General features: G+C 45.5%; 1 protein-coding gene across 3 annotated transcripts in view; it reads right to left on the bottom strand.

Annotated features, from left to right (window-relative positions):
* LOC121578079 (brefeldin A-inhibited guanine nucleotide-exchange protein 3-like) overlaps positions 1–13,897 on the bottom strand; it is a 58,427-nt gene that overhangs the window by 39,515 nt on the left and 5,015 nt on the right. For all 3 annotated transcript variants that reach the window (XM_041892172.2, XM_041892181.2, XM_041892190.2), the window contains exons 2-11: positions 13,687–13,738; positions 9,895–9,976; positions 8,734–8,865; positions 6,014–6,082; positions 2,325–2,438; positions 1,970–2,015; positions 1,438–1,522; positions 1,070–1,174; positions 509–839; positions 37–149 (exon numbers count right to left, since the gene is read on the bottom strand). In XM_041892172.2, coding sequence (XP_041748106.2) covers positions 37–149; positions 509–839; positions 1,070–1,174; positions 1,438–1,522; positions 1,970–2,015; positions 2,325–2,438; positions 6,014–6,082; positions 8,734–8,865; positions 9,895–9,976; positions 13,687–13,738 — 1,129 coding nt within the window. The remainder of the gene's footprint in view (positions 1–36; positions 150–508; positions 840–1,069; positions 1,175–1,437; positions 1,523–1,969; positions 2,016–2,324; positions 2,439–6,013; positions 6,083–8,733; positions 8,866–9,894; positions 9,977–13,686; positions 13,739–13,897) is intronic.

The raw sequence follows: 13,897 nt of genomic DNA, 5'->3' as shown, positions 1-13,897 counted from the left end.
TAGTGCTAAATCAAATAACAAAATGTGGGTCCTCACAGTTTGAGCAGGTCCAGGTGAGACTTCCTCTTGGAGAAGGACCTTTTCCTAGACTCAGGCTCTATAACACAGGGACCAGCCAGGTCAAACAAGCGCTGAGGACTTCCCAGAATCTACAAAACGCAAACAAACAAAGACACCCAAGTTGATTTTCGCTCATTGCATCCCCTCTGCAAAACTGGTACTGCCGATAAAGCAGCAACATTCCACGGTCTAATTCATTTACATTTTAGTCATTTAGTAGACGCTCTTATCCAGAACGACTTACAGGAGCAATAAGGGTTAAGTGCCTTGCTGAAGGGCACATCAACAGATTTTTTACCTAGTCGGCTCGCGGATTTGAACCAGCGACCTTTCGCTTACTGGCCCAAAGCTCTTAACCGCTAGGCTAATTGATTGGTTGATCTATAAACATTATGTTAGGGGATTTAAGGTGACTGGTGAACAGTGAGGATTCTGGGGCTCTGACCACCTCCTTCATGATCTTGATGGCCTCCACGCGGTGCTGTGGCGGGGGGTAGAGCAGGATGCGGTGGTACAGCGACTGCAGAACAGGCTTCATGGACTCCACACAGCCCACCAGGCGCACCAGCTCAGCAGCCACGTAGCAGATGGTCCGCACCACCGGGCCGATCATGGCGGGGGTGGTGGAGGAGCAGCCGGTCCCCCGGCCCTGGTTAGACACCCCGCCCAGAGAGGGGTCCAGTTCCTGACACCCACCTCTGTGGCCTTGGGCCGAGGTGATAGTCTTGTCGTTCACAGGGTTTCCCATGATCACCACCAACGACGGGCACAGCTGCTTCCTGAGAGAAGAAGACAAGACATGTCACATGTTTTATGTAGACAGATAATATAGCTAACACTTTATGAAGTGCTCAAGTACTGCTTATGAATGTGAAATGAAGACCGTATGTAGGTACCCCTCAAGTAAAGTGTTACCAATAATGTATGTTTAAACTGCGGACATAAGGAATAAGGAGACAGGTGATCAGACAGGGAAGTGTGACTGTATGTCAGCCATAGGCAGGCTTACCAGATCAGGTCTGTGAAGCCTCTACTCAGGTGCATGGTGGGAGGACAGCTGCTGAGCATGGACAGGATGCACTCTAAGTAGAGCAGCTGGAGCAGCTGGTTCTCACTGTACAAACAAACAGGCCATTAGTCAGTGTCTCAGGCCATCCCAAATGGCACCCTATTCCCTATAGGTTCTTATCAAAAGCAGTGTACTGTGTATGGAATGGGGTGGTATTTGGGACGCAGCCTCAGTGTCTCACCTTAATAAAAGCCAACCAAGGACAATCTCTATATAACATTGGTGTAAGACAAGGTGGGAGAAATGATGAGTTCTTTAGATGAGAGAGAAACAAACAGTATTAACTCTGAATAAAGAATCATTCTTACTGGTCAACCCCCTCCAGCTTCTCACAGAAGACCGTTAGCACTGTCACAACGTCCCCACACAGGGACTGTGTCGTGGGAGACACATCTAAAAACATACAGGCCAACAACCATTACCGAGACATCACACTCAGGGGAATAAATACAACTGATAACATACCTTATATATTTAAAATTATTTGAGGTGCGATTCCAAGCGTGGAGTTTGAACTTTTGGTTGCATTGTCCAGCCCAAACTAAATCAAACGCAGCTCAAGTGTTTGACAAAATGTATTTGACCCAGGTCTGACAGAGAACAGTTAAACCAGCAGACACACTGCATCACTTCCTACTACTGGTCTCTCCTCTCCCACTGTTGGACGTGGACTCTGGAGGTGTGAATCACCCAGCCTTGCAGTAAGAGATTTGTGATGTCTAACACCCTGTGCTCATTGACTCATAAAAGGGACAGTATAGTCCATGTGGAGGTATATTCCCCATGGCATGCGAAGGGCGGTAGTGAAGGCCTTTCCTATATAACAGGGCTATAAAGTACCTCTGCGCTGGTGTGTGGGCACTGGTGCGTCCTCGCCATCCACTCCCTGCAGACACACAACACAATATTATAGCCTTTCAGACACTGTATGTCGCTTCATCTATGACTATGCATTCAATGCATTCCCCTACATATTCAAAGACTGTGATCTTGTTGCTGATTCTTGTAATCACAGCACCACAAGTCAACCAAAATGTATTCAACACAGTACGTCTGTACTCTATGGATGCATTTAATGAGTTGATTACAATATCTCATTTAAGCCCCTCCCTCCCAGACAATCCCATATTATTTGCTTCTGATCTAGTCTGAGTGGTGATAATGTGAGAGGTCAAAGGTGCCTGGGGTAGCTGACCTGTCTGTGTCCGAGCTGCAGAGCGAGGTCTCCCAGGATCTGGCTGAGGGTGGCCCTCACGGCCGTGTTGATGCTGCGCTGGTGACAGCTGGACTTGTATGTCTCAATACACACCTGGGGATAGCAGGACAGGACACACACACACACACGTTACAACAGAGCAGGGGTTTACTGTAACAACCAATGTATATACACAAAGGTAAACGCCTCTTTCAAGGCAAAGCTGGCTGGACTGAAGAAAGTCTGACATCGGGAGTGAATGAAAATATCATCTTTAAGCAATGTGTGATACATCAACCAAAGTATAAATGTGATGCCAAGCCCTGAAGAGTCAGCAGGACATTATTGCTTTACCTTCACCTTACACTTTTCATTACTTCCCACTCTATATAAATCAGTGTATGAATCTAGATGACATCCCAGTGGCTAATTGAATTAAGACAGCCTTTGATAGCTGGTCTCCGGGTTCTATGGAGGATGACAGCCTCTGAAAACTGGTCTCTGGGTTCTACAGAAAATGACATTCTCTGAAAGCTGGTCTCTGGATTCTACGGAGGAGGACAGTCTCTGAAAGCTGGTCTCTGGGTTCTACGGAGGATGACAGCGTCTGAAAGCTGGTCTCTGGGTTCTACGGAGGAGGACAGCCTCTGAAAGCTGGAGTCTGGGTTCTACGGAGGAGGACAGCGTCTGAAAGCTGGTCTCTGGGTTCTACGGAGGATGACATTCTCTGAAAGCTGGTCTCTGGGTTCTACGGAGGAGGACAGTCTCTGAAAGCTGGTCTCTGGGTTCTACGGAGGATGACAGCGTCTGAAAGCTGGTCTCTGGGTTCTACGGAGGATGACAGCGTCTGAAAGCTGGTCTCTGGGTTCTACGGAGGATGACATTCTCTGAAAGCTGGTCTCTGGGTTCTACGGAGGAGGACAGTCTCTGAAAGCTGGTCTCTGGGTTCTACGGAGGATGACAGCGTCTGAAAGCTGGTCTCTGGGTTCTACGGAGGATGACTGCGTCTGAAAGCTGGTCTCTGGGTTCTACAGAGGAGGACAGCCTCTGAAAGCTGGACTCTGGGTTCTACGGAGGAGGACAGCCTCTGAAAGCTGGTCTCTGGGTTCTATGGAGGATGACAGCCTCTGAAAGCTCTGGGTTCTATGGTGGATGACGAACACATAAAAGGCCCAGCCAAGGAAGCTTGACCGGAACATTCTCTTAACCCTCTCCCCTTAGTACTGGTATAATGAAAGCAGGAGTCACTATTCAGAGAGGTTATCAGGCAGGTGAGATAGAACTCTTCTCCACACTGTTCGGGCTCATCTTTCACGCCATATCTGCTGATCCAATCTAAAATAAGACTCCCAGTCGCTCTGGTAATTAACATGCAGATTAAAATGTGAAAGGCAACTGCTATTATTAACGTTACTGTTCTGTTAACCAAGAGCCATGCTGGTCCATTTATAATCCATCCTGAGCAGTGATTCATGGTATGAATCAGCTAAGACTAAAAGTAGATTTTAATAGCTTGGTCCGTCCAATTATGAGATGACCGCCCAGACCAAAGACTGTATAAATTAAAGGACCAAACCAGTTCAGCAGGGCTCCATGTACAAAGGTCAAAGGTCAGAAGTCAACTTCAGTTCCTCAAATCTGCTTCCAAAAATCAACTCTTTAGTTATATCAAAATATACATTTTAGTCATTTAGCAGACGCTCTTATCCAGAGCGACTTACAGTTAGTGAGTGCATACATTATTATTTTTTTATTTTTTTCAAACTGGCCCCCTGTGGGAATCGAACCCACGACCCTGGCGTTGCAAACACCATGCTCTACCAACTGAGCTACATCCCTGCTGGCCATTCCCTCCCATACCCTGGACGACGCTGGGCCAATTGTGCGCCACCCCATGGGTCTCCCGGTCGCGGCCGGCTACGACAGAGCCTGGATTCGAACCAAGATCTCTAGTGGCACAGCTAGCACTGCGTTGCAGTGCCTTAGACCACTGCGCCACTCGGGAAATGAAATGGTTCTCTCTTTGGGGTACTGCATCATGAAGTATAGTAATAGTCAAAGTCACATCTCAACGAGTCTTGACACTAGAAATGCACCTGTTAGTACTGTGAATGACAAATACTGTAACCTGATCCCAGACCAGTAGATCTGATAATAAAGACCCAACTCTCCATCTCTCCCCCTGCCTGGTGCTGACGTAGTGGAAAGACCACTTCAGACATGGTGTCATGTCAGTGGCCTTGAATTAGGGGTTTCCATGGCGACCAGACCAACGAGATTAAATGAGGAAAGAGCACCTTGTTTGAGCTGGTTTTGAAAGGTTACAGGGAGGAATTAGTTAGGGACTGTCAGTCTGTCTGTACTGACACTCTGGGTCACTGGCTGCAGGGCTCTCTCTGTACCAAGGATGAGGAAGAGAGACAGGAGCATGTACCATCTCTGTGACACAGCAGCAAGAGCAGGATAGGAAATAGCATCCATCCACTGAACACAACATTCATGAAATTCTGCCATACACGTTTTATCACTGGAATTAAATCATAAAATAACCATGATAATTGAATTTTTACCTGTAAAAATATAGACATTCTAATTTGTTAGAAAAGAGTGGGAGGTATAAGTTATATGGATCTTACCATGCAGGGATAAAGAGGGTAATCTCCATTCAAATTAAAACCCCAAACAACATGTTTTTACACCTTCTGTTCCCGGTGCCAGATCGACGAAGCAGGAGCATACATTAGATCCAGGGGTGCATTAGGTCCAGTTATTTATGAGCTGCTGTTGACAGCTCACCCTCTCTGTCCAACAGCAGAGTTATGGGGTGCTGGACTTTTCCTGCCTGCACACAGCAGATGGACTGGCCTAATGGGATCAGATCCACTTAAACACAACATTAGACATATTTATGGGCTGTTAATGGATAACCAGGAGCACAGCTGAGAAACACAGGAACCCATGTCCAGAGAGACAGACCAAGGATCTACAGACAGCCTGTGAGGAGGAGATACGGAGAGCTGTACTTTCATATTGATGAATGTGACGAGAACCCCATGCAGTTCCACTCTCCACTCTACAAATGATATGCTTCTTTAGAAGTCAGTGACTGATTGATCTACATACATAAATAATACATTAGATTACTATGAGTGTGATTACCATAAACACTGGATGCATAGCAGCAACAAAGAGATTCACCTTGGTGATGGATGGCAGAAGCAAGGAGGTGCTGCCGCTGAGGTGGGGCACATTATGTCAAGAGTCAGCCATAATCATAATCAACACCCCCCTACTCCTGGAGCCAGGCTGAACAGACACAGACCAGACCTGGGTTCAAACAATATTGGTTTTCTTTCAAATTACTGTGAGCATTTGATTGCCTGGAGTGTCAGGGGGCAGGCAGCCTGCCTGTCCTCCCTGGCTCCCTGTCTTGTGTGTCCTCCCTGGCTCCCTGTCCTCCCTGGCCCCCTGTCCTCCCTGGCTCCCTGTCCTGTGTGTCCTCCCTGGCTCCCGGTCCTCCCTGGCTCCCTGTCCTCTCTGGCTCCCTGGCTCCCTGTCCTCTCTGGCTCCCTGGCTCCCTGTCCTCCCTGGCTCCCTGTCCTCTCTGGCTCCCTGTCCTCCCTAGCTCCCTGGCCTCTCTGGCTCCCTGGCCTCCCTTTGCATGTCAGTGATACCTGCATCAGGCTTACCTCAGCTATCCTCAGGATGGAGTCTCCATTGATCTCAAAGGTGGAGGAGTATGTGATACAGAGAAGGACCTGTAGGGTAAGGAGACAAAGGCTTGTAAAACACCCATTACACATACCATACAGATCATCCTGTCAGGCAATCAGCCAGGGAACAGAAACCATCTGTTGAGAACAAACCCAATGCTTTGTGTGACTGCTGTCAAAACAGACTGCATCACTTCAAACACTCAACATAGCACTTTGAGTTGGAAATAAATGCAGCTAGAAGTATATTTACTGTGTCCTTTGACAACAGTGCTGTTTTCACATTGTGATATCTGGGCCCTGTGCCTCTGAGGGTGAAGGAGCAACAGGGTCTCAGGTTAGTATGGAAGAGAAGACAAATGACTCCCCACTTACAGTAAGAACTCTGTGGAGACTAGAGACATGCTAGGTGCAGCCACTTACAGTAAGAACTCTGTGGAGACTAGAGACATGCTAGGTGCAGCCACTTACAGTAAGAACTCTGTGGAGACTAGAGACATGCTAGGTGCAGCCACTTACAGTAAGAACTCTGTGGAGACTAGAGACATGCTAGGTGCAGCCACTTACAGTAAGAACTCTGTGGAGACTAGAGACATGCTAGGTGCAGGCACTTACAGTAAGAACTCTGTGGAGACTAGAGACATGCTAGGTGCAGCCACTTACAGTAAGAACTCTGTGGAGACTAGAGACATGCTAGGTGCAGCCACTTACAGTAAGAACTCTGTGGAGACTAGAGACATGCTAGGTGCAGCCACTTACAGTAAGAACTCTGTGGAGACTAGATACATGCTAGGTGCAGCCACTTACAGTAAGAACTCTGTGGAGACTAGAGACATGCTAGGTGCAGCCAGTTACAGTAAGAACTCTGTGGAGACTAGAGACATGCTAGGTGCAGCCACTTACAGTAAGAACTCTGTGGAGACTAGAGACATGCTAGGTGCAGCCAGTTACAGTAAGAACTCTGTGGAGACTAGAGACATGCTAGGTGCAGCCACTTACAGTAAGAACTCTGTGGAGACTAGAGACATGCTAGGTGCAGCCACTTACAGCTACTAGTAAAGTAGGCCGTAAAACAATCTGCAGTTTAAAAAGTACCATGTACAAAAAGTGGCATGCTCACGAAAGCAATCCGCAAGAAATCTATACATGGCAAGGACAACCTTTCACAGTTCTCACATTTTGTCCAACTTCAGATTTACTACAATTATATGGTATACATAATTTGAAAACGGCCCCCAATTGAACCTGTTGAAGTCCAGTTAAGTCTAGCTGTGTGGCATGGTTTACAGGATGCCCCATTCTAAGGTATGCCCAGTACGCATGTACAGTGAGGGAAAAAAGTATTTGATCCCCTGCTGATTTTGTACGTTTGCCCACTGAGAAAGAAATGATCAGTCTATAATTTTAATGGTAGGTTTATTTGAACAGTGAGAGACAGAATAACAAAAACTAAAATCCAGAAAAACGCATGTCAAAAATGTTATAAATTGATTTGCATTTTAATTAGGGAAATAAGTATTTGACCCCCTCTCAATCAGAAAGATTTCTGGCTCCCAGGTGTCTTTTATACAGGTAACGAGCTAAGATTAGGAGCACACACTTAAAGGGAGTGCTCCTAATCTCAGCTTGTTACCTGTATAAAAGACACCTGTCCACAGAAGCAATCAATCAATCAGATTCCAAACTCTCCACCATGGCCAAGACCAACGAGCTCCCCAAGGATGTCAGGGACAAGATTGTAGACCTACACAAGGCTGGAATGGGCTACAAGACCATCGCCAAGCAGCTTGGTGAGAAGGTGACAACAGTTGGTGCGATTATTCGCAAATGGAAGAAACACAAAATAACTGTCAATCTCCCTCGGTCTGGGGCTCCATGCAAGATCTCACCTCGTGGAGTGGCAATGATCATGAGAACGGTGAGGAATCAGCCCAGAACTACACGGGAATAGTTCAAAAATAGTTATTGCAAAAAGGGTCAATGCAGATAGTCTGGGTAGCTATTTGGAGAGAACAGTCTATGATTTGGGTGGCTGGAGTCGTTGACAATTTTTAGGGCTTTCCTCTGACACCGCCTGGTATAGAGGTCCTGGATGGCAGGGAGTTCGACCCCAGTGGTGTACTGGGCCGTACTCACCACCCTCTGTAGCGCCTTGTGGACGGATGCCTTGCATCCCAAGCGGTGATGCAGCCAGTCAAGATGCTCTCAATGGTGCAGCTGTAGAATATTTTGAGGATCTGAGGGCCCATGCCAAATATTTTCAGCCTCATGAGGGGGAAGAGGCGTTGTCGTGCCCCCTCACGACTATGTTTGTGTGTGTAGACCATGTTAATTTGTTAGTGATGTGGACACCGAGGAACTTGAAGATCTCGACCCACTCCACTACAGCCCCGTCGATGTGAATGTGAATGTGAATGAGTACAACTGACTGGCAACAAGCCAGGGGCTGGTCCCGGCTTTACTTCACTACCTGGGGAGTAGGGACCCTTAGTGCAATACAATACACTACACTACACTACACTACACTACAATACAACAGCAGTCTTCACACAGCATCAACAGAGGTAAAACAGTCAAACTCTTTATTGGATTATAAAGTATACTTCTTTAATCAATGTTTCGACTGGGTCAATTACTATAACAGAGACTAAGTCATCTGATCGCTTTAATAATCCCTGCATGCATAGAGGACGGACCTTCATGACCTCGACCTGCAGGTCCTCGTGGAGCATGGGGGTCACCCTCACTGCGTCCAGCATCTGACTCAACAGCTGCCTCTCCAGAGCCTCCGTCTCCACGGCCACAAACCTGTCCTCAGACAGCATCTTCTACAGTCATACCAGGAGGAGTAGGATGGAGAACAGTACAAAATGGAGGAGAGAGAGAGACAGATACAGGTAGAGAGTGGGACAATTCAATACACAGTAAAAAAAAAATGAATACTGTGTAGAACATCAGAATCTAGGCAGACAAAAAATAATTCAAATCAAGACTCACTGAAGGGTAAAGGGTTGGGTCTGCAGCAGTAATGCATGTAATTAACCTACATTTCCTCTTACACTGAACAAAAATATAAAAGCAGCATGTTGGTCCCATGTTTCATGAGCTGAAATAAAAGATCCCAGACATTTTCCATACACACAAAAAGCTTATTTTTCTCAAATGTTGTGCACAAAATGTGTTTATATCCCTGTTAGTAAGCATTTCTTCTTTGCCAAGATAATCCATCCAACAGCTTGATCAATACACATGTGCACCTTGTGCTGGGAACAATCTAAGATGTGTAGTTTTGTCACACAACACAATGCCACAGATGTCTCAAGTTTTGAGGGAGCGTACAATTGGCATGCTGACTGCAGGAATGTCCACCAGAGCTGTTACCAGATAATTTAATGTTCATTTCTCTACCATAAGCCGTTGTGAACAGAGTGCCCCAGGGTGGTGGTGGGGTTATGGTATGGGCAGGCATAAGTATGGACAACGAACACAATTGCATTTTATTGATGGCTATTTGAATGCACAGAGATACTGTGATGAGATCCTGAGGCCCATTGTGAGGCCCATTTTTTGGGGGGGTATCTGTGACCAACAGATGCATATCTGTATTCCCAGTCATGTGAAATCCATAGATTATGGCCTAATGAATTTATTTCAATTGACTGATTTCCTTATATGAACTATAACTCAGTAAAATATTTGAAATTGTTGCATGTTGCGTTTATATTTTTGTTCAGTATAGAATGTACTGTAGTTTCACAAACGCATGGCTAGTCAAAGCAATGACCTTTTCCTGGTTCAACCCCATCTGCTGTTTTGTACAGGTCATTGTTGCTGCATGTATGGCTGCTGGACTGTACCTGCATTCCTGTGAGGGCAGTCTGGGCCAGCTTCCTGTTCTTGGACTCCAGTGCCAGCTGAAGAGGGAGAAGGCATCTTTCTCTGCAAAGACATAAAGATATAATTAAGCTACAGAGAGAAAATAAAAAACAAATGGGGCAAAGTTTTCATATTTAGACTGGAGAAGGTTGGTTTGAGGGCACTCTGACAATTATTTCCTGTGGGGCTTTCCAAAAAGAGATTACAGCTAACATGTTCACATCCCATGAAAACAAAGCAGGAGCAAAAGCAAGCATGATAGTTTCACATCCACCATGTTTCAGGGGACAGGCTGTGAGTATAATATTTTATATAATGATATAATCACAACAGCCTACAACACGAGACATTTCATCTCATCTTGATCTGTCTGAAATCAAGAGACATTTCATCTCATCTTGATCTGTCTGAAATCAAGAGACATTTCATCTCATCTTGATCTGTCTGAAATCAAGGCCACAAATCCACAACACAACCCCTATTATTAACGGCATTTTAAATACTATGTTTTGGGAGAATTCTTGTTGCTGCTTGCCCTCAAAATGATACTAAATGATATGGCTGATGCAGAAAATCTAAAAAAAGGAAAAGCTTTTTTTCCGAGAACATTGCAGGAAGGAAGAGAGATTTCAAGAGAAGGAAGGAAAAACAGCGGAATTGAGGACGCCAGCCTTGCCCTTTTTAACCAACTGGAATTACATTTGGAAATGGCTACAGGGAGCGTGTTAAACAGAACATTCTGCATAATAAGGAGATGCCTTCTCGCTACAGTCTACAGTATCAAACTCATGCATCATGCTGAGCTTAACAACACTTCCCCTGTCTCATCTCATCAAATCAAAGTTTATTGGTCACATTTACAGGACAGGGTGTAAACGGTACAGTGAAATGCCTACACAAGCTCTCCTCAACAGTGCAATACACATTTATCAAAACAATTCACAATAAGTATCCTGCCACTTATAAAGGAACTAATTAGCATTCCATACCTAGCTTCATCCCAACCTTTCCATTAATCAATATATTGAACATTAAAATGACAAATGCAGCATTAACTATATAACTATAACTAGATAAAGAGTATGAGACTGGATGCACTTCAATTCATCATAACACCATTATCAGTAATCTACAATGCCAACTTATTTCCAAGTATGCACTAAGCCTATCTGGGAAGCTTACTGGTATCAGGGATGGAAGTATATTTCCCTCTGAGGCTGCTCATGGCCTGTCATGGCTATACTGTGTCAATGTGAATATCTAATGTTGATGCAGTGTAGGAGTTATGCAACCACTGGTCAGTGTGCAGGTTACTGAGCCTGAAAACCCACTGTATATCAATATATTATTAATGCCTGAGGCTGAGACTAATCATACCTGCTGTTAACTATTCATGTTATTGATGTTAGGGAAGGAAGTTTCACCCATTGATTCAATTGCATGACAGTTTAAGATGAGTGTTTCAAAGGGGGCATAGTCAGGTCATTGATAGAAGCTAACTGAGATCACTGATTGAAGCAGGCTATTGAACTTTGAATTAAAGGGATGGGGTTAAACCTCAAAGAATAACTAAATTGGGTCCGGCAATTGGACTCTTATATAAATCCTGTAATAGCCTCCCACTGTCAGACTAACATCACAGGGCACACAAGGCAAGGCAATGAAAAGGTCTCTACATAACCAGACAGCATTCCAAATAACAGGACAGCAGGCAGAATATGATTACATGGAGACAGACAGACTCTGAGGTGATGGTATCTGATCCAGATCTAACACCAGCCTACTGATCCAGATCTAACACCAGCCTCCAGATCCAGATCTAACACCAGCCCTCCAGATCGAACACCAGCCTCCAGATCTAACACCAGCCTCCAGATCCATATCTAACACCAGCCTACAGATCCAGATCTAACACCAGTCTCTACATACAGATCGAACACCAGCCTACTGATCCATATCTAACACCAGCCTCCAGATCCATATCTAACACCAGCCTACAGATCCAGATCTAACAGCAGCCTCCAGATCCAGATCCAACACCAGTCTCCACATCCAGATATAACACCAGCCAACAGATCCATATCTAACCCCAGACTCCAGATCCAGATCTAACACCAGCCCTCCAGATCTAACACCAGCCTCCAGATCCAGATCTAACCACAGACTCCAGATCCAGATCTAACATCAGCCTCCAGATCTAACACCAGCCTCCAGATCCATATCCAACACCAGCCTCCAGATCCAGATCTAACACCAGCCTCCATATCTAACACCAGCCTCCAGATCCAGATCTAACACCAGCCTCCAGATCCATATCAACACCAGCCTCCAGATCCATATCAACACCAGCCTCCAGATCCAGATCTAACACCAGCCTCCAGATCCAGATCTAACACCAGCCTCCAGATCCAGATCTAACACCAGCCTCCAGATCCAGATCTAACACCAGCCTCCAGATCCAGATCTAACACAAGCCTCCAGATCTAACACCAGCCTCCAGATCCAGATCTAACACCAGCCTCCAGATCCAGATCTAACACCAGCTTCCAGATCCATATCTAACACCAGCCTACAAATCCATATCTAACACCAGCCTCTGGATCCAGATCTAACGCCAGACTCCTGATCCAGAACTAACACCAGTCTCCAGATCTAACACCAGCTTCCAGATACAACACCAGCCTCCAGATCCATATCTAACATCAGCCTCCAGATCTAACACCAGCCTCTAGATCTAAAACCAACCTCAAACGCTAACACCAGCCTCAAAATCTAACACCAGCCTCCAAATCTAACACCAACCACAAACTCTAACACCAGACTCCAAATCGAACACCAGCCTCCAAATCTAACACCATTCTCCAGATCCAGATCTAACACCCGCCTCCAGATCCAGATCAAGCACAAGCCTCCAGATCCAGATCTAACACCAGCCTCCAGATCTAACACCAGCCTCCAGATCTAACACCATTCTCCAGATCCAGATCTAACACAAGCCTCCAGATCCATATGTAACACCAGCCTCCAGATCTAACACCAGCTTCCATATCTAACACCAGCCTGCAGATCTAACACCAGCCTACACAAGACCTCTCATTTAGCCGGAGGGAATAACTGTTACACTGCAGAGACAAACAGAGGCTAACTCAGTGTAGCGTGGATTCCTTTTCAGTTCCAGCATGTGACAGCATGTTTTGCTGACAGAAATATCACTGGGGGAAGCGGAGGGAGGACATGCAGAGGTGTGGGTCTCTGCAGTTGCTGAGCTGGCAGAAAGGGAGATAATTTGTGAGTCCTGGGCAGAGAATGTTAGGAGAATTCAACTGTGGAAGAAGTAATTTGAATACACTAACAATTGTCGAAAACAAGAGCAAGAGTGAAAAAAGAAAACATGAGTAGTTACTGTTATTGGCAAAACTATAATACGCAGACTAAACCAACACAGGCTAAATCATTAACTCTGGAATTTTATCAGCTTTGAAGAAAGGTGAATACTGCAAATGTTTAATTAATTTAGAGCACTATCATACTCACAGTTTTTCCTATGATAAATCATGATCTTCACACTGCCTTTCTTGCTAGCACAGCAGGTGTTGTTGGGTGTGTGTGCGTGTGTTTTATGTGTGCGCGTGTCTCCATGGATGTGTGTGTGCATGTGTGGGTGAGGGAATGGTAGGACTGTGAAGAGTGAAACATCACAACAATCACACTGACTCAACACACACAAACACGACTGAAGTCAAACCAACTCTTGATGATGTTTACTAACTTACCTGAGCCGAGACGGGGGAATCTTGGCTGATCCATTTTGTTTCTGAAGGGTTTCTGTAATCATATACAACACAAAAGAAACAGATTACAGCTAAGACATCAAATCACATAGGACTGGACTGGCCCAATGGTTCTCAGTCTGTCTGTAGAGTAACATAGGACTGGACTGGCCCAATGGTTCTCAGTCTTTCTGTAGAATAACATAGGACTGGA

Source organism: Coregonus clupeaformis, chromosome 1 (assembly GCF_020615455.1).
Source record: "Coregonus clupeaformis isolate EN_2021a chromosome 1, ASM2061545v1, whole genome shotgun sequence".
Lineage (NCBI taxonomy): Eukaryota > Metazoa > Chordata > Actinopteri > Salmoniformes > Salmonidae > Coregonus > Coregonus clupeaformis.
This window is presented reverse-complemented; position numbering and strand designations above follow the sequence as displayed.